This window comes from Corella eumyota, chromosome 2 (assembly GCF_963082875.1).
Source record: "Corella eumyota chromosome 2, kaCorEumy4.1, whole genome shotgun sequence".
Classification (NCBI taxonomy): Eukaryota; Metazoa; Chordata; class Ascidiacea; order Phlebobranchia; family Corellidae; genus Corella; species Corella eumyota.
Genome location: NC_137491.1, coordinates 14,080,505 through 14,106,203, shown reverse-complemented (window position 1 = coordinate 14,106,203; position 25,699 = coordinate 14,080,505). Strand labels below are relative to the sequence as shown.

General features: G+C 26.9%; 2 protein-coding genes across 6 annotated transcripts; one reads left to right on the top strand and one right to left on the bottom strand.

The window, feature by feature from the left end:
- The first annotated feature begins 3,197 nt into the window (after positions 1-3,197).
- Positions 3,198-6,711, top strand: LOC145742895 (uncharacterized). Its single transcript, XM_082560736.1, has 7 exons — positions 3,198-3,453; positions 3,760-3,923; positions 4,090-4,389; positions 4,692-4,816; positions 4,894-5,050; positions 5,158-5,266; positions 5,826-6,711. Exons 1-7 carry the CDS (start codon positions 3,350-3,352, stop codon positions 5,932-5,934), a joined length of 1,068 nt encoding a protein of 355 aa, XP_082416862.1. The 5' UTR covers positions 3,198-3,349; the 3' UTR covers positions 5,935-6,711.
- A 116-nt stretch (positions 6,712-6,827) lies between these two features.
- Positions 6,828-24,739, bottom strand: LOC145742893 (dynamin-1-like). Of its 5 annotated transcripts, none has more exons than XR_014280963.1 (24): positions 24,606-24,739; positions 24,123-24,213; positions 21,389-21,465; positions 21,082-21,231; positions 19,970-20,173; positions 19,301-19,399; positions 18,547-18,707; positions 18,092-18,234; positions 16,912-17,047; positions 16,218-16,352; positions 15,857-15,928; positions 15,417-15,503; positions 14,734-14,804; positions 14,125-14,179; positions 12,888-13,001; positions 12,330-12,460; positions 11,823-11,922; positions 10,305-10,463; positions 9,555-9,611; positions 9,279-9,389; positions 9,036-9,148; positions 8,456-8,654; positions 7,921-8,103; positions 6,828-7,779 (listed from the first exon to the last, which is right to left on the bottom strand). XR_014280963.1 is itself a non-coding variant. In XM_082560731.1 (24 exons), exons 1-24 carry the CDS (start codon positions 24,673-24,675, stop codon positions 7,731-7,733), a joined length of 2,700 nt encoding a protein of 899 aa, XP_082416857.1. In that variant the 5' UTR covers positions 24,676-24,739; the 3' UTR covers positions 6,828-7,730. The 5 variants fall into 5 exon arrangements, 4 of the variants coding, with proteins under 4 accessions (XP_082416857.1, XP_082416856.1, XP_082416858.1 ...); XM_082560731.1 differs by lacking the exon at positions 14,734-14,804 and adding an exon at positions 15,025-15,095 and having other exon boundaries at positions 8,523-8,654; XM_082560730.1 differs by having other exon boundaries at positions 8,523-8,654.
- Positions 24,740-25,699: the final 960 nt, after the last annotated feature.

The following is a 25,699-nucleotide window of genomic DNA, read 5'->3' as shown; positions in this document are numbered from 1 at the left end:
GCAATATTTTTAAGCTTATCTTCCGGAGATCCTGAAACCAGTTTATGACACTTCGACATTTAAGGATATCATATACGTAGATGGTTTATTATTTATTATTGGTGCCTTAATACTGTTTGGAATACCAGTTTTGATTTCGGTTAGTAAATATAAATACATCAAATATAATTATAATAGTATTTTTTAAATCTTTATTTTCGATTTAGGAAGGCCTACTTTACAATCTAAACATAGAGTGACATTTTTACCCTGATTCAATTTTAAGTTTAGATTATGCTCTAACTAACCTATTCCAATATATTGGGCAATTTTAAGCTAAAAAATTTAAATTATCTTATTTTTAATTTTTAAATATGCCTCTAGACGATTTTAAGTATCACTTTGGCGGTTTATGTGCATAGAAGATCTAATCGAAGCGTCGCAGCACTATCTGTTGGAAATTCGTCATCTAGAGGAAGAATTAAACCATATCGAATTATTACTTTGCTACAAATAGCATTCCTGTTATGCTCAGGTATAGGTACAATTTATTTTATTTAAGTTTTAAAATTGCCTTAACATAAAGTTTGCTGTTTTTAGTTCCAATTATAGTTCATTACGTGATTAGTTTTGTTTTGTCTGGATATAAATCTTGTTATCAATACGCTGTTGTGTCTATATTCACATATATTGCCGTAGCTTTTAATAGGTAAGTAAAATCATGACTAAAATTTGGTCCGCTTAATTATAAAGCTTATAGTTTATTATCTTGCTTAAATATGAATTACAGATCAGTTAATAAAGTACCTTATTTAATTTTTAACCCAGCATTTTTCTTTAGCGTTGTTGACCCGATTATTCATATTTTGCGGGATAAAAATGTGCGAAACTCCGGAAAAAATCTTTGCTATCAGTTGAAAAATAATTTGTCCCTTTTTTTAAGCAAATGTATTTGTAAAAAAGGCAGTAATGTTAAAACCAATGAGAATAGTTGTAGAACGAATGAAGCCTTAGAGCTCAGTGAAAATGTTTTAACAGTTTTGTGAAAAAAATTTGGTATAAAAGTGCTAAAAGGTAATTTCTTATGTTATGGCTATTAAACATTTTTTTCTTTGAAATTGTACGATTTGTCAATAAAATTAAAAAAAAAAAAATCATGCGCTATAATTAATTGTGCTTTTACCAGTAAATGGTTGTTATTGAATTTTAACCAAAAACTATTTAACATCTTAAAAAAAACACAATTTGTATATAAACAATGCCATGGTCCTTATCTTTAAAATAATAACCGAGATTTAAAATACACAACATTCTCTTGTATATAGTTGTGTTAAAATATGTAACAATGATATAAGTTCGTAACATAGATGTTTCGTCATGCGTCGGTGGCTCCTGACACCTGATAGTCCGTTATATGCCCTAGTAGATCTAATTGATAATTTTATCGGGATTCCTAGCCCTAAACCTGATTGTAGCGTTTAATGTTGTATGTGGCACCTACCAAGAGTAGTAATGTTGTATGTGGCACCTACCAAGAGTACTGACTAGGGTGCGGTTATAGGTGTAGTTGTGTTGCTTTTATACTGTTTTATTACTCTTATGTTTTTATTGCAAGTATTGTTTTAGAAGTTTTTATTAAATATTAAAAGTAAGTTTACACACCTACCCTACATGTTAATATAAATAACAGAGTTAGCTAAATTGGTTTTTACGGTGGACCGTTATCCTAGGCTTTACTAAATTGGGGAGATCGTCTCGTCCTAATAAACAGTTAAGGGTGAGGGTTTAATACAATTAGAACCTTTAATATATCGCCACCTAAACATTAGGCTAAATTACGAGACGATCAAACTTTCCTTGTAACATATTTAAAACCCAAAGCTAAATATATGATAAAACCTTATCCTTTTATGGTGAAATATATTAAAATGCATAAACTTTTAAAATGTTTAAAATAGCAAAATACTTTTTTTTTCAAATTCACCAGAAAAGGCACTTTCTTTTACAAAGGCTTTTAGACATTATAGGGCTATTATAATTGTCTAAAACAGTATATATTTAAACTGTTTCTTTTATGTTATTGATAAACAGAATCAAATTTTTCAATAAACAAGCATTTATTATACAGGTTATAGTCAGGGATTCCATTTTTCTGGAACCCAAAAGGACGAATGGTCAAATAGAAGGATTGTAACATATTTTATATTTATTAAACACACTTTCTACAGATAACACAATTTAATAAACAAATTAATACCTTATTCAAATAGAATTACATATTATTATATATATTAGTTTCGGTTCGTTTATATCATGTAAACGGAACGAGAGCTAAGACATGCGCAACAATTGCGGTGACGTCAAAAATACCTGTATTAGTAGCAATATAAAAATTGTTCATGTAAACAAGGTATATGCTAACAATGCTTCATGCCTATCTGTGCATTGCTTCTTTGTGTTCCAAATAAGATTGTGTTGCTTTTATGATGTCACAATAAAGGCGGTAAGACAAGACAAATAACACAAAGCTTCTTTTATTAAGTCCAAATAAGACAAAATAAGGACACAAGCCAAAACGACAATAATATTCTTAAGATGTAAAGTTTCAAAAAAAATACAAATCTTAGAAATAAGGACGGTATGGAATTCCTGGTTATAGTAAGCAATTACAGAAGCAATACCCCATAAAGACGAAAAAGGTCGCTTAAACTTACACATATGCAAGTCTTGCGTTTCATATAACTTTAAAAAATGCAATGAGTCACAAAAAACATTTATGACCTATCGTAATTGACCGATTGACGCATGTTCAGAATATCAAGTCAGCCATAAAATATAAACAATAAACTTGAGATCAAGACGGTTACAATTATGGGCCAAAAAAGTGTGTTAAGCGTTTATACCATAAACGCAAAATGCTATTATAAAGTTGGGCTGTTTTAATAAATTTATAATTTTAAACTTAACATTCACAAAAAGCTATATTAAACAAATGGGTACTCAGACAAAACTAAACACACACGTTTTCGTCTGATTTCCTAAAAAAGATTTTTACCCAAACATTGTGGACGTCATTACAATGGTGAACATAATATACCCGTGACAAAACTGGTGAAATTTTACGTCAGATACTCTTTTTAGAAATCCCCGTCGCTAATAAACGAGAACCTTGGTATATTTACATGGAAAATAAACCCATCCACAAAAAAACGAATTAATATCGAGGCTTTCAGAAACGACTGTTAAACAGCTATAAAATATAATGTCGATAGCGAGTATTGCAACTCTAGAACTTAATACTATTTAGATTTTATTTTCAGTTAATATTAAAAAGATTTCGATAAAGGCTTTTAAATAGCTTTATTTGAAAATGACAACAATTACTTATGAAACATATGGATTGTTTTACATTTGTACAACAGAGGCGGTAAATAAGTGTAATACCACAGAAACACGACAGTGTGGCGAATGCAGGTTGGTAAATTTACATAATCAATTATTCTAACTTACAAAATTTACCGCTGTACGAAATATTATTTTTCTTTTAGACAAAAGGTTTCGGTTAGATTTTTATAAAGTAAAATAGTTAACAAAAACACAGTACAGCGAAAATAGTAATTAACTATTCACTTTATAAAGTTAATTAGTGCGTATGCAAAAGTATAACTGTAATCAAAATTGGGTTAAATGATCATAATTATATTTTAAAAGCATTTTTTTTAAATCATAAATTTTATATTTCTTTTTATCATATGTTTAGTAATAGCGTTATTTTTTTAGTCAATGGCGAGCAGTGGTAGTTGTTTCTATTTTGGGATTGATCGGGTTACTTGGAATTACCTTAAACGGCCTTGTTATCGCTTCAGTCTTACATCTAAAATCAGAAAAGAGAAAATCTTACGAGTATTTTAAATTATCGCTGGCGTTCGCTGATTGTCTTTGGGGTAAATCAAATAATATAGTGGGTTAGCTTTAAGCTACCACAAGTTTTACAGATAATTGTTAATTTAAAACAGTATGATATTTAGTACGCTCGATTTAAAAAAAATTAACAATATATATGTATTCATTATTTTTAAAGTTATTGGCTAAACTTATTATTTTTTTCAGGAATACAAATATTTTGCATTGTGTTTCCGAATTTTGTCAAAACCCTTTATTTTACACCTGAAGAACTGGTGCAATTTTCACGTGTTTTTGACTCATGGCCAGCTTTGTTGAGCGGTATATTTTGGCATATTAGTGCAATAGCCTCGTTATATCATTTAACATTCTTTGTCGTGCAAAGGTTTATTGCAGTTAAGAAACCGTTTTGGTTTCACGTAAAGGGAAAAATACTTACTAGATGGGGATTAGTAACCGTATGGATAATAAGCATGTTAATTATTCCGATCTTTTACATTTTTATGAGTAAGTTAATATTAAAAAATCGTAAAAATTTGAGTAACGTTGTGTTTTTGATATACTTAAAAGATAATTTTTGCTTTAATAGTAAATTGATTTTGATATAAAAAAATTTAAACTCGATGTAATAAATAAGCCAAGATTTATTTACAATTGCCCGTGCCGGTTTTATATTTTATTGAAACGATAATATTGTTTTTCAGTAATTTGTTTTATAGGGGGAAAAACGAAGTAGTATTCATTGATATAAAACAATTTGTTAATGCATAACGTTAAACTCACTTTCAAAACTATACGTTTATTTGCAGATAGATTTACTCTACTTCTTAGTCCAATATATGACGTGGCTACTTTTAAGCATGTGATTTACGTTAAAGGCTATATATTTTATTTTGGGTTATCTGTATTAACCGTTTTGCCAATACTAGTTTTGGTGAGTATATAACATGCCATTTTATGTGCTAGGTGGGTATGCCTGTTTTTTTAATATTGTGTAATTACATTTAACAGACTATATTTACAATTTATACCGGCATTTTAATACGTCGAAACCACAGCGATGAAATTTTTAACAACAACAATAACCAGAGCATTAGACGCGGGGAAGTGTATACCAACGTATTTCGAACACTTGTAATGCTACAATTATCACTTTTGTTCTGCTCAGGTAATCGCATGCCTATAATTCATCTAGTTAAAATGTCTATAGCCTTTTTGTGAACATGTTCTTTTGTAGCCCACAGTCCATAAAATTAGGTTTGGGTTTATTTTTAGTTCCTATTATTATTCACTACACTGTAAGTTTTGTGTTTTACGGTTATTCAACTTGCTATCAGTTTGCTATGAGCAATGTCGTCAGCTACATTTTTGCTGCGTGCAACAGGTAGGCTAATTTTGATATTCTATATTCTTAAAGTGTGAGGCTCATTTATATCATCTGTACTAACATTTTTATATCAAATCTTGCAGAATGCTAAAAAAGTGCACTGAAATTATAACTTAACTCATTATTACATATCGACTGAAATTTAAGTTTAAAAAACTCATGTAACTGAAACGCGACGTGACGTAACTCTAGTAAATTGTGACGTAACAATGGTTCAAACGCAGCTGTTAGGCCTATTTATGACAAGTCAAGATTAATTTAATAATAAAACACGTAATTATATATAATTCTAAACAATTTAACCTAATTTCGCTTCTACAATATTTTGAAACGGTATGTAATTTTATTGTAACGTCATAGATTACTAGAGTGACTATAACTACGCTACAAGATTTGATAAAATTCAAAGTATAATTTTACAACAACAAATAAAAAACCATGTTGTATAAACCACTGTTTAATTAAAAACCTTATAACGCCTAATAAAATATTCGTTAAAAGTATTACGAGTTATATTAGTTTAACACTATCACAACTAACCTAACATTTTATTTAGTGTCGTAGATCCATTAATTTACAGTGTACGTGATGAAGACTTTAGAAAACAATGTGGAGAAATGTTTGAAAAGTTTATAAAAAGGCTTGCTGTTCATACTGAAGTATAATTTTAAAAAAGGTTTTTATTTGACTATGTTGAATGACATGTATTCTAATATTTAAAGTCAGAAATGGTTATTTGACAAACTATGACAGTCTACACTTAATTGGTGTCAGTGCAAAATAGGGACAACTACGTGCCCTTATTAACACGTACAATATACTTAATTTGATTTTTGAATACTCCCAACACTGGTTTTCTCACCCACTTCCATATACGGACTTAAAATATCTGTCTTTGACAAAAAATGTGGCTGTTGCTGTTTTAACTATTACAAGCTGTTTTTTAACTATTATTTTATTGAAACGTATTCATATTAAATTGTTTCTATGCAATTCTGTTAATATAATTAAAACACCACAATAACAGAAATAGTGTCTTTAAATCTGTTTTTTTAACATTTTTACTTTTAAATATGAAAAAGCTTTTATAAATTGTGTTATGTTTAAAAAAGTATGCTTTTTATCTTGACATTTGTAAAAATACTATAATTTGCAAATATGTACTTTATCTACAATACGAAAAACTAGTAATTTCTGTCCTCTTTTCGCACAAATCACAAATTTCGGTTGATTTTTCGTACCATTGTTATATATGTGTTCCTGTCAGCTTATTCAAAAATTATAGGCTACAAACAGAAAAAAACGTCAGTTTCCGTTTTATCATTTTTAGCAAGTTGTGAAGTTGGATTTAAATATTGTACCTAACAATAAACTTAGTTTTACATTAGGTGCCGAATAATAAACCTGAACTTAAATCTAACTTTCCGTTGGTCAAAATTTTACGTTTTTTAATAAGCATTTAGCAGCATACGCTTCTATTGGTCGAATAACTGAATAGTAGAGTGTACACAAAAAGTTTAATTTTATGGTAACTTTTGTAACTACATTCAAATTGGTTGTTTTTTATGCGATTCTATTGCAAATATAAATCACGTGACACAAACGATTATAATTATGTCGATACAATTACGGTTCTAATACTTTCAGCAAATCAACCAAATTGTTTAAATGGTTTTGCGTTTAAACAACAACTAATATAGCATACATATTGTTTTAAGTAAGGTATATAGAAAATAACAAACAAATGCTAATAATGAAAAACATCAAATCACTAATATTATAATCATAGGATACTAATATTTGGTATTTTTAAATTTTAGATATTGCGAAGATCGATGTCAAAATTGAAAATTTCACATAGTTTTCCGACTATGGTACAGGATTAAAACTAATTATTAAAATCTACTTTGTGCATTTATAATTACCTATAACAAGTACTCAAAATCATAAAATAGCTTAGATAACAACTAATACTACTACAAATGGGAACTATAATAAAACATTTAATGACAACAAACAGGCAGCCAGTTAACATGATCCGTTTTAAACAAAGCTCTACTCGAGATTTAAAAACTTTAATTTTAAATCCTAAATTTACTAAAGTCACCTAAAAACAATTTGTGAACATAATAGGCTACAAACATCAACAATTTTCTCTTTGGTAAAAAATAGGCCCAAATGTCAAATTTTAGGTTGTACATTTCATTTTTGAAAATATTTATGGTTGTTTGGATAATAGAAAGTACTTTGTTACAAAAATGTTGACAGCATGAGTGGATTTTAAAGAAAAATTTATAAAATCAGTTAAATGATTTTTGATTAATCCTAGGAATGTTAGATTAAATGAAAATTGTTTTAAATTCCAATTCAGTATCCAAATAAAATGGCACAAGGTAATACATTTCAGCAACCTGTTATTAAAAACCATATTTATAGTTGAAATATAAGATGAACCTACACATTAAGATGGCCTTTGGGGAATGTAGGGTTTTTGTGTTGGTGCTGGCCTCCTAAAAATAATTTAAAAACATATAAATTATACCAAACTAAAAAAAAATGTTTATAAAACAGATTTACTGCAAATTAAAAACACATTTTTAAAACGATTGTGGTCGGAAAACCGGAATTCACCATCCCAGGTATGTTTTTACCTTGGAATAGTCGGAGCAAGTCGGTTACTACTTGAACCTGGCCTTTGGGGGATTGGGGGAGCTGAGCTAATGGGCATCATGGGTGGGGGTAAGTTAGGGGCCTGATTAAAAGGGGGTGCGGGGGCATTGCGCGCCATAGCTGGCCGGGCAGGGGGGCGTCTTCCTGGACTGCTGCTGCGAACACTAAAATATAAAAAAATTAATTTTTATATTTTAAAATACAACAGGCATTCAAAAAAAAAACATTGTAATTATTGTTGCAGCATGCTGTGCCCTAATTTTCCAGGCTTGCTATAATAGCTTAGATAGAGCATTTTTAAATCAAACAATTTTAGCACCAAGTCATGCAATGTTTTTAAAAATATTATTTTTTTGCTCGAGTTAATGAAAATGTACAGCTTGTCACGTTCAGTAAAGTTTTCTAACAATTTCTTCGGCATTGCAGCTATTGACTTAAAAAAAATCTACAAATTATAGCTCCACGCGACTTAAATAGCTAGCTGTTAGTTCCAACTTGAAAAAAATAAAAAACTACATTTTCAATATTAAAAGGGCAATCCATCACATCAAGCAAAAAGTAAGTTTCCCAGATTAAGAACCACCTGCGAGAACGTGGGTCCCTTAAACTGCCCCAACGCTGAACTGAGTTGGCATTGGGTTGCTGCAGTAAATGATGACCTCCACTGTCCAATAAATTTTCGTTGCTAGACGATCGGTTCATAACAATTTGTGGCCTAACCCATTTTTGGTTGATAATTAAAAAAATCAAAAAGTCAAATATTAAATTTTTCTTTGTGTAATAAGGACTTTTAAAAAAAGCATAAAAACCACATTTGTGCCGTGTTTGAGTCGTTTAAAGTATAAGTGCAACACATATCAATACAAACATTACCATCACTCACCAAATACAGACAGCTATATATTTAACAAAATTTAAATATATAAATTTCAAATAATCAACCTCCATAAAAATATAATTGCTTCAATGAATTTAGAAAATGCTTAAAATCAAAAACACCAGAGCAAACCTGACCAATACATGCTAATTTATTTAAACAACACTGAACCAATTTCTGAGAAAATTTAAAAGGAAATGTTTTAACCCTAAATTATACCTGGGTCTTCCACTGGAAAGTTGCTGGACAGAACCATTATGGCTGTGGGTTGGAGAAGTTTCTTCCGGAATCCATGAGTTGTCCACCGGGGGTGGTAAAGAGGTTTGAACAGTCTGGGTAATAACAATTTTTTTAACATTACATTTTAACAAAATTTAAAAATGTGTATAAAAAATAATAAAAAACTATCATTAAACACTTAAAATTAGAATTTTTTAAAAAGTTAAATTATTTGGGTTTTACCTGCATTTTGATATCACCCATAGCCTTGAGTGCATCCTTTAAACTGTGATACATTTTTAACATTGTTTCTCTCTTCTCCCCTTCTTCAGCTGACTCTTCCATTAAATTTTGCTACATTAATAATAAAATAAACAAATATTAATAAACTTTTATACCAATGATATTAAACATCATATAAAATACCTTTTTTTAGTTTTGTGGAAATTAATAAGACATTTTTAAAATTACTAAAACAATTATATTAATAGATTAAAACAAAAACACAAAAAAACTTACAGCGTTTCCACTAGAATACAGATGTGCCAAAACCTCCGTTCCTATAAACTCCTTCGTCTGTTAAAAATTGTACTTGATATTGTTAAACTTAAACATAAAAATTGTGTCAAAGAATATGACAGTTAAACATTTTTTTAAGCTGTACCCTAACATTAACTTTAAATTATTTTTCATGTCATCGTAAGGTACTACAAGTTTTATATTTCATTAGGAAAAAGGGTGCTAGTAGTTTATGTTTGAGCCATTTGTAAATGCCAGGCTTAAGGCAAGTTTGGCATTGGTGCTGATCAAACACAATATAGTAAACTTGTAACTGTAACGTAAGTGGTTGTTTGCTTTGTTGCCTATTTACAATGTTTTGTGACGTAATCGCTCCGGTTTAACGCCTTTTTAGTCTACGTCACTACGCCTTTAGTTTTGCCCCCATTTCTCATACTAGTTGATAATGTTCTTGTTTAAGATAAGAGGGTTGCTTTTCACAAATGAATTATATTATTGTTTTTTCTTTGTTTTATGTTTACTAACGAGATTCTATTTGAATAAGATATTAAGTCGTTAATTAAATTGTATATACTGAAAAAAAAGTGTGTTTATTAAATATAAAATACGCTACATAACCCAATGCCATGACTGAAGTATCTGATTAGTGAAAGTAAATCTTTAACATTAAGTAGAAACGCAAATAGCTTTATGTCTGTTGCAAATTGTGTATTTTCCAAAATTATTTAAAATTTTTAATAAAAAACAAACCTGATTTATCATGATGTTCATTATTATTTTTGGAACAAGATCCCTGATTGTTTTGCTTACAATTGCCATGTAACTATCAACAAGATTTCGAATTGTTTCAACTTGTCTTTCTAGTTGAGGGTCCAATGATGACGAATCACTGCCTCCTTCACTGTGATCCTATTGGCCAAAAAAAAAAATTACCTTAATTTGATTGGATAACTTATAAAGCAGAATAATAATTTTATTACAATAACAACTCTTAGTTATCAACAATAATTAAGAAAGTTATAAATGTTAAAGTTTCAAATAGCAAAAAATTATTAATTAAGAAATTTGAAAAATCTAACCATTTGTTAATTCACCAACTACTTTAGAATTAATTACAAAAAAATTAAAGGTCTAATTAATTTTACAAAATCTAACTAATTACTAATCTTTTAATAATCAAAACACCACTTAAAAGTTTAAACATTAACAATAAGTTTTATGTAATAGAAAAAAGTTGATTTAAAATAAATGTTACAACTTATCATAAAAAAAACTTAAAGTGATTGTGTAGTCGCAGGGTTTCTTTTTTAAATATGTTAGAATTTTTCTTGCACGAGGATGCAATTATTTTTAAAATTGGTCAAGTGGTTTTTGAGATATCGAGATTTAAAAGTAAATATTGTAAATAGAAAAAATTCCTACGCTTGCGAGTCACGTGACACATGATGACATCGTCGTAAGTTCATATGCCGGCAGACATATAAAAATACTCTTATTTTGCTTTTTCAGAGCCGATTGTTTTACTTTTTTCAAATTTTTTTTTTTGCAGGAAACAAACTCAGCATAAAAAGCAAAATTAAGTCATATTTTATAAGACAGTTCTTACTCTCTTTTTTTAAAGTATTTTTAATTAGGTAGGCTTTATTAAAAAAATTATACCAAAAAAATAAACCCTGCGACCACACAATCGCTTTAAAAAATAAAATTAAAAATGTTTAACACAACATGAAATAAAAGATGACAAATTAAACTTCATGCTTTATTAAATATAATTTTACAATCCATATTCTGTGTTAGTAAATTGAAAAAAATTTACATATTTACCCTTTTCTGCTAAGTGTTGTGAAGGTCATGCGAAAATACACAAATAACATATTAATGCTTACAATAAATAACATGCCACATATTTATGTTATTTAGTGCTATTTAAAATAAATATTACTACTTGAACAAAGAAAAATATTAAGTAATACTAGCTGTGTATATCATAATATTGCTAGATTTAAAAATTAAAATTAGTTTCTATAATATACATGTGCTTTAAAACTAAAACAAAACATAAAAGTGCAAACTAAAATAAACATGATCAAACTCTTTTTAACTTGATCAAACTCTTTTTTTTTGCCAACAGGATTTTCAATATATTGTTTAAATCTTTTTCACATACTAAGGAGTGTTATAATTTTAGCAATACAAAAAAAATGGTGCAGTACTCGAGCTAACAAAACAGCAGCAACACATAAAACTCACAACTAGCAAAAATACTACCTTAGTTTCAGAACTTCGTTCTGGATAAACTCCGGCTCTCAAGAAAGATGCCTTCCAGCTATCAACCTCTTCTTGACTTTCAGCAGACAACTCAAGTTGTCTAAATACATTTTTTTTGTAAAATGTGTTAAAAAAATAGAATTTCATAAAAGTACAAGAAAGAAATTAAAATTAAGCTCAGTACAAAACTTGATTCAAGAACCAGGAAAGAAATTGAATCAAAAAATTTAATGAATTTTAAACATTTGTAATTTATGTTAATATTTAAATTTGATTTAAAAAGTTTAAAAAGATTGAATTATGACATTAGATTAATTTGACATTATTTATGTAGATTATATATATGCACACTCTATTTAACTTTTTTTGTTAGGCTTTTTATTAAACTAAAATCCGTTACATTTACATTTTTAAAATAAATTTATATTTGCTTCCAAAATTCTTTTTAAAGATTTAGATTTAAATATCTGGACATCTATTACCAAAAAAAGAAAATAGATCTAAAACCTGTAATCTTTGTAGACATTTCTAGACTCCGTACTGAACAAAGCAAATCCATATTTGCTAGACATAAAACCCTTTTCCAGGTCCCTCAGTCTAATGTTATCCAATGCTAACACAAATTTCTTATCTTTTTCCTGTAAGTATAGAAGCAACCATATAGGAAAATCTATTTCAAATGTATTCAAACTAGTTAAGTGCCAAACTTTTGGGCCAAATTCTACCCTATTCCGGAATATACCAAATAATTGCTTGAGCAAAATAATCGCAAGAATTATTTGCAGATGATTTGCCTGTGCAAACAGCATTTTATTGTTTTAAAGAAATACATATTCCTAAGTTATCCAATGACAACAATCTAGATTTATACGACTAACATAAAGGTTAATACTTCAACAGGGAGATAAATTAAAAAAACAGCATCAATTTACAAGCCAATAGATTTTAGATTTGAGTTACAACTATGCCAGATTTTTGGAAACAGCCTTAACACTATAAAAAATCACACCGCTGCCCAAAAAAATATAAAAAGCAATAGCCTATAATAAAATAATGATAAATTACCTCATCATCTTTGTACCATTGCATTTGCTCGGCACTTAGAGTAAACCAAAATTCCCTTGATCCTCCTTTGATAAAACTTAGGTTGTGCATAGTAAGCCAACCCTTTCTGATTACCTAAAACAGTTAAAACATGAATAAATAACACTACCACGAAGCATTCATATATACCCATACAATTTAATATATTATTCTTATATATAAATTATAAACTGTTGTATTTAAAACCAACTGGTAAGTAAATACACCAAATTAAGCAAATTTGAAAATTTTGATTACTACCACACAATAGAAACCTAATATATATACAAACAAAAGTTTAATATTACACTGTTAGTTGAATTTTTAATAAAAATTAGGCATTAAATAAAAATTTCTTCATTTCACCAAACTCAGTAAGGATTTAATTTTGGATGTTAATAACAAAATTTCTACATCTTACCAAACGCTGAATTTTATTGGTGTTATCAATATAAAAAAAATTACTTTTATTTAATAAAAAAAATATTATTAAGAATATGTTTAAAATAAAGAGTACACTTTTTTTTACAATAACTGTAATAAAAAGATTGCCTTTGGAATACTTTTTACAAATTACCTGTTCCTGCAATTTGATTACATCTAACTATTTAATTTTAAAATACACAACAAAGTTATTTTTTTATTTTGATAAGACTGTGCATATATTTTAATAACATTAGCTAAAAATTTAGGTGTTTTGTTTGTTTTTTATTTGACTTTACACCAGTCAGCCAAAATTTGTCTTTATTTGTACCAATTCCAAAAACTTTATGTATAAATTTATTTAAAAATGTAGGGAAAATAACAAATAAGCATAGAAGAAAAATGACTTTTTTATAATGTTTATAGTGCCTTACACAATGGCGCTACAGCATGAGGGCAGTGGGAATTAAACCAACATCCTCATGGTGGTGTAGTGTTTTTATTACTACACCACGCTGATGTTTAACATAGTTGTTAAATTACTTGGCTTGACTACACGAGTTTGGTCCTTAGTTTGATCCCAACCATTTTCATGCAGTAAACCCCATAACCATTTCGACTCTATAACTACTAAAAACTAAGCTAGAGTGACAGAAATGCTTAGAACGTAAGTAAACCTAACTAAATTGAGAATAAATAAACAAAAATAAAATTGTATTACTTTAAATTTATGAAACCTTTCTTGTAATATATATACAGGGTTTTACAAAAATAAAAAAATTTAAATATATCTTACCTGATTTCCAACAGATTTTTTCTTGGTTCCCGCATCAACTCCTTTTTGAGAAGCACTTAAAAAAAAGAGTTGACATTTAGCAACAGGAAATTTGTTGTAAAAAAATTAGAAATTCAAGATCATGCTTAATTTAAACTTAAATGTGATGTTCTGTTTATAATTAGCAAAAATTGTGGTAAATAATTACTGTTAAAATTTTTTTTTTTTTTTGAGATTTTTAAATAAAATTATGTAAGGTTCTTTTTAAATTTTATAAATAATAATAAACATATTTTTTTGTTAATTTTCTGGTGATCAATTTGTCGTAACTTAAATACAAAAGGTAAATTTAAGCCAAGGAAAAATTAAATTGTAAAAAAAAATAAAAATATTAAAAAATTATAAGAAAATCAAAGATTTTTGTAAAACTTAAAAGTTAAATAAAATAAGAAAGTGAAATTGTTTTTTTTTTAAAAGGATTTAACATGTTTCAGTTAAACTGTTGTTGTATGTTAGGTAATAATTTTGCCCCAAAAAAAAATTAATAAATCATGCTTTTGAATTATGCTCCAAAAATAAAAATGATGTAATAGTGTTTTGGTCAAAATGTAAACTTAAATTTGTTTTTACTTTGCAAAGCCAATAAAGTCCTCATGGTTAGTGTTTATGTATGAAAGTTCACAGTCTAGCAAAAACTGAACCTAAAATAAGAAAAAATCTTTGATGAACAACAAAGTACAGAACAAAAAGAAAGAGCTGCAGCGTTTCCAAAAAAAAATTTAAATTTTCGAATAGCATGATTTTGTTAAGTACAACAAAACAATATGAGCGTTAGATTTTTAACAAAACCAACAGAAAAAGATAAATTTTCTGCTTGTGAAATGATGCAGCTCTTTCTAGTTTTAGGTTTTTTAAACTCACTTAGCAAAGCCTATGAAATCATCATGCCTGGTATTTATATAAGAAAGCTGATATTCTATCAGATTGCTAACCTAATAAAAATTAACAAGTATATATATAAAATAATTTTTACAAAAAAAATTAATTTTTTAAAAATCAGTCAATTACCAATTTACCTGTAATAAAAAATCTAGGTACCAATTAAATATACAGAATTGCATGGTTAAAAAAATTAACATGATTGAAAGGGTCTGATAGAATCCTATCTATGGGATCTATTCTATATCCATTCAAAACTGTATATTTTTACGTACCAAAAATGCTTTAAACAAACGTACCAAAAATGCTTTAAACAAAAACAATTATTAAGAAAAATACATTCCACTTTCAAGAAGGTTAAAAAAAGTTAAAACCTGATCTTTTGTGTGGACTTCCTTATTGCGAACATGACTGCTCACCACTCTATCTGTTTCATCTCTTAACATTGGATATCTGCTCATCTGTAAAATTTATGATTATTTTATGTTTTAAAAAATAATACTAATAAATTTTTTTTTAATAGTTAAGTATACCCATTTTAAGGTATAAATAAATTAATTGTAATAGATGGGTTACAAAAAACTCTAGGGAGCAGCACATAAAATAAAAGTTTATTTTTTTTGAATGCTTTTTGTTTAAAAACTCAATAACTTTATACATACATTTTGTTTTTTTATTATTAGACACTTTAAAAACGCTTTAGTCATACTTTAATTAAATTGTATGGAAAACACCTAACTTTACAAATAAATTGCAAGAAATAATGTGTTTTTATGAATTTATGCGAGATATTTTTACCACAACCAAGACATACCTTTTCACTACACTTCCTTAAAACATTCATCAATTCTGAACTAACCATATCCACACATTTTATCGACGGCCCCTGAAAAATAAAAAAATTGAGTATTGTTTGTAGAATTTTTTGAATAAAATTTATTTAAATATTAATCTTAACAACTTGTGTTAAGCATGATTGTAAAAACGTTGTGTGAGCATTAGAAACAATAAAAAGAAATACTTTTACATTAGTAGTAGTTTCTATCTATTACTTTCTATATTCAAGTTACATTGATTTTGAAAGTATTTTTAACATGTAAAACGCTTAGGTTTATTTTCTTGATTTTTCTTTTTGAAACTACAAATAAAATCTTTAAATTGAAAATTATCCTTACCTTGAGTTTCTTGATTTGACTTTTTACAATTTCCTCAAAAGCAGTATCAGGGGTAAACAAACCCGTTCTGATAGCATGAATGTTTTGAATAACAACCGATATCTCTCTTCGTAAACTTTGTTCATCAAATTCCATCTAAAAACATCAAAGATTTGTAAATATTATATTGTTTTATAAAAATAGCTCAAAAAAGGATATTTATGCTTGTCAAAAAAAGACTGCTACTGCATTTTACACTACTGTATTTGTTTAAGGTCTAACTGCCTGTTACTACTGAGCTTATTTAGTAGCAGTCAAATTTAATGCAGACTCTTTTTAGTTAGAATTTATATAAGATGAGATGCTAAACATTAGCACTGTACTTTTGAACAGAACCAAAAATACCTAAATTCACATAATTATTATCTAACTAGTACTGCCTAACTGCATGACAAAGCAAAAGTCTTTAAACCTCCTTATCTTTGGTATGCACATCTTTGTAAAAAAGCCTTGGAAAAATCTGATAAAAATTTAAAAAAAGTATTTTATACAGAACTCAGCTGCATATATTAGAAGTACTATAAAATTACCAAACCTAATTTTATTTTACTTCTAATAAAATATTCTGTGGTAAAATTTTAAGAAGTAGTGAAGCAAAAACTGATTTAAAACAAATTGTTATCAATAAAAATTCTTTAAAATTTATTAAACTTACTTTCACTAATTCATAAGGGAATCTCTCGTGAAAAATTCTGTTAATTTTGGCCCCTCCGGAAAGTTCAAGGGTATCAATCTGAGCTCCACTACCCTCTATAAGTTGCTCAAACGAGCTATTAAATCCTTGAATCATCCTAAAAAAATTTTTTATTTATAAACACATAAATATATAAACAATACCTATGAAAGCAAACATGTAGTAGTTTTTGGACTTAACTATAACTTAAAGCATGACTTCATTTGTTTTGGAAAAAGCCTTATTTACATATTTTTATTTTTTTTTTTATAATTAGCAACTTAAGCAGCATATTAATAGGTTTTTCTGACATTTTTGGAATATTTAAAATAGTTAGAATTAGAGATGGGCTGAAATTCAAATTACTCGGATTCGACGAGCCCGAGTATTTTGTCGCAATACTCGGCCGAGTCCGAGTACTCGGTTATGACGTCATTTAACGTATATAACTGTTCATGAGAATCTTTCCCGCATAATTTTAAACTGCAAAATTTGCCAAAAAACCTGTATTTATGGATTATAAATGTGTTTAACGTTGGCAAAACTACTAACCGCTAATAGCAATATCATTTTAAGTCTAAACGAAAATGTAAAAGTCTCAAACTCATTATGCGTAAAATTTTACTATGTAAAAAGTGTATTTGTTACGCAATCGTTGCTTAAATAACATGATAAATTAAGAGTAGATTATAATTTATTAGAAAAAGGCAAACCTTGTGTTTTTTTATGTTTAGTAAATCGTATACGATCTTAAATGACAAATTATTACTCGGCGTCCGAGTACTAAAAAATGCTTGACGAGCACGAGTAATAAAATATTCCTAATACTCGGGCCGAGTACTCGGACTCGGATTCGATTGGCCCATCCCTAGTTAGAATTTATTAGACTTGATGATAAGATGCCAAATGCTAAACTGTTTCCCCATATTGTTGCTTTTAACAATATCATTAGTTGCTTAATAACTATTATTCAAAATGGTAATTTGCCCACCCTACAGGCTACACTTTTAAGTCACAATAAAGTAACCACCTTAACCTTCCCACAATAAATTAGTCGCATGTCACAAACAGCCTTTTTTTAATTTAAAATGCCTAAAAACTAGATCTGCATTTTAAGCAATATGCATTATTATATGTAAATACAACAAAGCACAAGGCTTACTGTAACATAGCTTTAGTTTTTCGCGATGGATCATCAGGTTTATAATTTTTATATTCCTCCACTTCCTTTTCTATGTCCACCATTTGTTTTTGTAATTTTGTCCTCAAAGCTGGCAAAGTGTCTTGAATGTGGTTTGTTAGTTGCTAAAAATTTAGAAAAAATTAAATAATAAAAATTTGGTTATACTTTTTATATCAATACCAATAACATAAAAAAACTTGGGTATGTGTAGCTAATGATGATGATTACAAACAAATAAACTTTTATATTTATTTTTAAATTGTTTATGTTTTTGCATTTTGATTTAAAATATTTGTTTTAAAAATTTATTATTGGGGTATTTTTACAGTTAGCTTTTAAATAGGCCATAAAAAAATAAATATTTAAGTGAGAATTAATATTTACATAAATTACTTAATTTCGGATATTGTAATTTGTATCATCAGAAATTTAACCTGATTTAAAACTTTTTGAAGATGTGGTGTGCCCAGTTTATCAGCCATATGTCTGTAAGAATTGTGGCTCAAAAAGAATCTTCTTTCTGCAGCAAGGGCAGCTTTAATATCCTTTCTCCCCTCAATATCCTTCTGACTTCGATTGACAACGCCAATATAACCTAAAAAAATTTGAAATAAAGTTTTTTTGTTATAACAAACTGCAAAAAAATCTTTTTTTACTTTAGTTAATGGGTCAACAGAATGAGGTTATTTTAAGTATCATTTATGATTTAACACAATAATTACATTTTTTTGAGTTGTAAAGAACGATCTTAACATAGTCAATTTTTGAAATTTTTTGTGCAGTTAAAAATTGTGTATTGTAAAAAATATAGACCCATTTAGTCCAGCTAACTTTTTCAAACTTTGAATAGCATTTCCTTATATATATTTAAAATTATCATTGCATATTAAAAGAAAGGTAAAATGTTGCAAAAAAGCTTTTTAGCTTGCAATGAAGCACACCAATAAATTAAATGTTTATTTTATAATTTAAATTAAATAACTACTAAAACATAACAACATGACAGCTAAAGGTTATTCTGGTTAAATATTGACTTAATTAACAACCAACTATGGTAAATATATAGGCAAACATAAAATCCAATTAATTAATTTTTTTATAATACACTTTTTTTGTATAGTCCACTACATAACATAATTTAAAATATCATTAGAATTAAAAAAAAAACTGAGTTATAATTAAATTTACCTCTTCTCAGTGGTAATAATTTATTTTCAAGAATGTTCCTGGCATCTGTTCCTTCATCCATCAAGTCCAATTTTGTTATGACACCAATGGTTCGAATACCTAAAACGAATAAATTATTAAGCCAAAATAGAAAACTATTTCAAAAATTAGGAAACATTTAATGCCAAAAAAGTTAGTCCTTCAAGTGGAATTAGTCAAAATGAAAACAATTTGAAAAACAACTTAATACTTTAAACATATGGCATTTAAACAACTTAATTCTTTAAAGCTATGACATCTATATTGGTTATTTTTCTTAGCAATTTTAATTAAATGTTTAAACTTCTTAAAAGTGTGGCAATTTTATTTAAACATTGAATAAATAATTTTTAATTAGTTTGATATTGTAAGTTTTAGGATGTAAGAAAAAATAGACTGAAATATAATGGCCTGGGTTTACAAAATGTTTTACCTATGGTAATACACTTTGTGAGGTTGACCATAAAAGCATTAAAGCATGAAGTAAATAAGTTTTAAAAATAACTCAAAAATTCCCAATATAAATTTTTTAAATTCTAAGCCAACAAAATTAAAAATTAAAAAAAAACTGATTAATTTAAAATCTTTTTTACTACTTGTTAATTGAAAATAGTTTAATAAAAAATAAAAAATAATAATGAATATATTTACCCTGAGGATCAAATTCTTTGGCAATTTTAAGTGCATCAGAATTGGCTAAATCAGAATTAGCTGGTGACACAGCAAGAATGAGACAATTTTTCTTTACAACAAACTGCATTATCATGTCCCTAATTTGAGCCTCAATGTCAGCAGGTTGATCTCCAACAGGAACCTTTGTCATTCCCGGCAAATCCACCAGCGTAAGATTTAAAACTAAAGTAATGATTTTTTTTAAATTTCAATTTAATCTTTTAGTTTGTTACTACTGCTTAATTCAGGCTAAAAAAATGTGTAAAAAATGATCCAATTTTAGCCTTGCTTTGAAAAAAAATCACCATTTATTGAAAAAAAATGACCATAAATTAATTAACATTGTATTAAAACCAATAACTTATTTTTAATATTTTTAAGTGTATATCAACCATTACAACAAACACATTATTACCAAAATAAATTAACACTGTCAGACATCAATGACCGGTCATGACAAAATATATTGCTGGGTTTGGTGACCATGTCATAACATACTATAAAATCTTTGTCTAAACATTAATACTTTTGGCATGTTTTAAATCATTAAATAGATTTTGTTATTTCTTCCCGTCGCATTGTTGTTATATTAATTGTATCATATTATTTACTTTTATCAATGCACGAAAAACCAAAATAAATAAAAAAAAGGTATTTTTAAATAATAAAAATTTTTTGGGATATATATACTTCAGTTAAAAACATTTAATAATATGTTTTATTGCTTACACAATTGCCATTAAAACTAGTGGCTTGTGTTAAAGTGTGAAATTAACTTGAACAGGAAGTTTTGTATAGACACATACAAGCTAGTCACAATTTAATGATTATATGTTTACATATTTATGACATTAATTTATAAAATGAAAATGTTTTGCATGCCATGACAAATAGTGTTGTATCACAGCCTATATTTGTTTATTGTTGATGTTTAAAATTTGCCTAATTAAATATCAGGACTTAATTAAATTTAATTATTTTATTACAACAACAATATTAAATCCTTTATACAAATAACAAAAAATTGAATTACAAATTTAAAATAATAAAAAAAATGTTATTTTGTTAAAATTTTAAAATCAAACAATTACCATGAGGTGAATGAACTCTTAGATTAATTGGAATCGATGAAATGCCTTTATTTGACCCGGTCATTCTGTCCGTCTCTTCTTCAATTTCCTTTCTGATTTCACCAAAATCTGTGAACTTTTTGCCCTTGCAGTGAAGAAATTCACCCCATTCTATAAAACAATAAATTTCAGAAAAATTTTGATCACTTTTATCACAAACGAAAATGTGTTGCTTACAAAAAATAAAAAGCTTTAACAAAAACTTTGCAACCAAAGTTATTATTATTATATCTGGGTTTACAAGAAGTGGTATTAATATTTAATATACCTCCTGATCTTGATGTAATTAGCTGTAAAACAAGAGGTCTTCTAGTAACAATTCCTGAACCACGAGGTAGAAAATCTCTAAAATAACAATTTAATTTTTGTTATTTATATACCTCTTTTTAAAATGCATTACAGATGATAAAAACAAAATACATTTTAGAATTTGCCTAAGTTAGACTGTTTTTTACTTATATGCAAATTAATTAAATTAAAAAAAATTTTTGAACATATTTAGTTTTTGAATCAAGTAAGTTATGTTATTGCCTGCAATTTAAATATTAAAAAGAGAAATTACTAGCGTACACATTAAAGATTAAAAAAAAATATTATATAATTAAATTGTTAATAAAACTTTGTGAAGTGATTTATTAGACATTTAAGTTTTAACAAGTTTACAGGGATTAGTGTTTATTTTTAAATAAAAGTTATGTAATAGTACAGTGCATATAAAGGAAGTTATCCTTGCAGCAAATAGCTATTACTTTTCCAAGAAAAGATTTACAACTTTAGAATATTTATGATTCAATATAATATTTATGTATCAATATAACACAAATGTTAATGCCTTGTGCTTATGTCTATAAAATTTAGATGTGGGCAATTCTTCGGTAACGGAATTACAATTACTGTGGTTTACAAACTTATAATTTTTTTTTTTAAATAATTGAAATCATTTTTTTAAGTTAAAACAACCCATATATTGCCATTCTAAATTTTTATAAGCATAAAAGTCCAGTTCGAACTTCTAAGCTTCTTAAAAATTGAAAAATGTTTGGTAACGGAATTACGCCAATAAATTAGATATAAAAAGTTGGGTAATACTTAATCCCAATTCGTCTGAATTTTATAAAAATTAACTTAAATTAAACATGTGTAAATAATTGTCCTTATTGAAAGCAACAAAAAGATACCAAATTTTTTTAGTTGGGGTTTAAAAAATATTTATTTATTGACAAATTAACTTAAAAAAAGCTGGTAACGGAATTACACTTAAAGTAACAGAATGACACTGTCTAATTTTGGCATGTAACTTTAGTCTTAAATTTACTTAATTTCAGATAAAATTAAAAAAAATAGTTTTAGGTACTGTTAAAATAAGAAACAAACCTAACTAAAAATTTTTTAAAAAAATCTTGGTAACGGAATTACAAAACTAAAAACTTCTAGGTTTTTTTTTAAATAAACTCTTAAACAGAACAAAACAAACCAAATTTTGAAATTCCTAACTACCATTTTAACAAAAACTACAAACATAACTGCAAAAATAAAATTAACAAACAAACATAACATGTTTAAAATTCTAAATCGCTAAACTCTAAATTAGTAATAAAATTGATGTCGCAGAAACAATTTGTTACACCTAAATTAAATGGATAATTATGCAAAAACAATAATTCTAGTGGGTAAAATAGCTTATAATATTGTTTGAATATGCCAAATATCAGTTAAAAATCAACTTGATAACTATGAATATTTTTATTTAATTTTAATTAGTAATATATGTACCCATAAAACTAATTTATAAATTTGAAAACTACCTTCTCACAAAATTAAAAAAAATGGATATTATATTACAATGCCATTTCATTTTTTTACTTATCAAAATAATTATATTATTTTAAATCACTTAAACCAGGCAGAATAAGCATTTCTACAAAGTCTCTGATGTTGTAATTCCGTTACCCGTAATTCCGTTACCATTATTGTAGATAAAATTGATAAGGAACATTAAAGTTTAGTTTTTATTTATAGTACTTAACAACTAAAATCAGAGAATTAAAAATATTAAAAGTTGTATTTGATTAAATTTCAAGTTATAAAACTTTTTATGTAAATTCGGTAACGGAATTACCTATATTCTTACAAGTTAAAAACTTAAAAATTGCTGATTTTTAAATTGTAATATAGAATTTGTTGTTTAACTTATGTTAAGCATATGTTTAAACCTCTTATACTAACACATTACAAATCTGTTGTAATCTGTTTTGTAACTTTTATATTAACTTAAAATTATTGCTTAAAATAGCCATAAAAGTGCAAAAAAATTTGTACATTTTAAATTAAAAAAAAAAATCACTTATAAAAAATTATTTGCCTAATTTTTTTTAAATTTAAACTTTAAATATCAAAACCAAAGAAACAGGTAAGTTAATTAAACAAATAATTTAAGTTAATTTTTTTAAAAAAAACACTTTCCCAATGAGAATTGCCCATGTACAATTGTAAAATTACAAAAATGAAAAACTTATAACAATAAAATTTATTGTAAAATCCTATTACAATTTATTGTTAAAATTATATATTATAAGCTTAAAGCCATGTAAAAATAGGTACATGTAAAAATAAACAACATTAAAACTAAAATGAAGGCTCAAAAATGCCTGTTAATTAAACTCATTGACATAAAAATCAATAAGTTTTAATTTTTTTGAATAAAATAAATTAAAGTCTCTAGGGATGTTTTAATCTAAAGCTTTAAAAAATCAATAAAAATGTAGTCGACCAAGTTTTATAAACTTAATTAAGGTAGTCTGGGCAACCAATATTAACCTTCAAGATAATCAATACATTCAATAAAAAGCAATCACATCTTAAAGGTAATCTAAAACTTAATTACAAATAACATTTTGTGTCAACCCAAACCATTAAATAAATTATCAAGTCAAAAATCTGAAAATAAAAAAGTAACTTTGTCATTTAAGAAGTTATTTATTACAATAACTAAATTAGTTTACCTTCCAACAAAATTCTCCAAGACACTACTCTTTCCTGCACTTTGACCCCCAACCACAGCAATTTGAGGAAGATCAATATTCAGTGTTGCGCCTGCGGCCAAAAATATTTTAATTAAAATCTATGTATGAATTTTTTTTTCATATTAGTATATACATTATATCTCACTTGGCATATATGCCAAAGTATAAGTCTCAGTCTGTACAAAGTAACATATTAGATCACAATTTTTAATTAAAGTAGGCTATTTGTTTTTGTCATTTTTTCGCATACACTTTTTAGGGAATGTATTAAATAATAAACACATGTAAATCTAATGTTTGTATATATAAGTGTATGCAAAACTATAATAAAGATAAAGCAGTAGGCTAATAGGAGCATAAGTTTAAATAGCAAAAATATATGATATATACATTTTTATAGTTATGATAATAATAGCAAAGACATTTAAAAATCAGATTTAAAAAAAAATTTTCCTCAAATACCTGTATGTGCAAAAGCATCCTGAAGTCGGTTGACTAGTGGAATGAGGGCTTCCATGCCTTGGTTCGACATTCTGCAACTTTTCCTTATAGATTAATTTCAATTAAAATACACTACAATTTACTATAACAAATCTAAAATGAATAATTTTTGTGTAAACACAATCCCATATATGCAGGTACCGACAAGTAAACCACTTTAATATATATCAACATTGTTAGTAGATTCATTTTATCTAAATTATACTGTTTAAAGTTAAAGTAACCGGTCCAACCGTTCAAAAGTTAATAAAATATTTAGCACCACAGACTGACAGTGACACTGACAGTACAGTATTACGACATTACCAAATCATTTTCATTCATAATTAAAGCTGTTAGGAATATAAAACATTATAAATGTGGTAGAACATTAAGATAACACAAACTACAATTACTCACTTTATGTTTACTTTGACTAACGAAAAAAAAATTTTATTAGACAAATATCTGAATATGCAAATTAAAATACCTATTTAAATACACAATATAATAAAGAAAAAAATGTTTTCTAAAGTGATATCATATTAGTCCTAGAATAAGTTTATTTAAAAACTTCTTTAACAAAAGATATTTATAATAAAAAACAATAAAGTTTAATCTAGTCCGAACAGAATGTTTAACACTCTGTGAACTTCCTAATAAAAATATCAGAAAAAATCAGAGTTTCCCCATATTTTTGGATTTATAAATATAAATGAAATCGATAACGTTGTTTTACTAAAACATGTCATCATCATGTGACACTTTTGTTTAAAAAAATTACATAAGTGTTTATCATTAAAAGCATGACTTAATAAAAATAAAATAAGTATTTAGGTTATATCAACGATGCTTTAATTACTATCATAAAGAGTGTTGCAATAAATACTTTTTAATTGTAATTGTTTATCCTCAATTTTTTGTTGTAATGGTAATATTTTAACACATCATATTTACAATATCTACTCCCTTTTAACATAAATTATCAGTTTTTGTTAATATGCCTAAATTGACCTTATTTACAAATAGACAAGATGGGAGAAAGCAAAACTTAAAAACGTTAATTTGCATCAAAC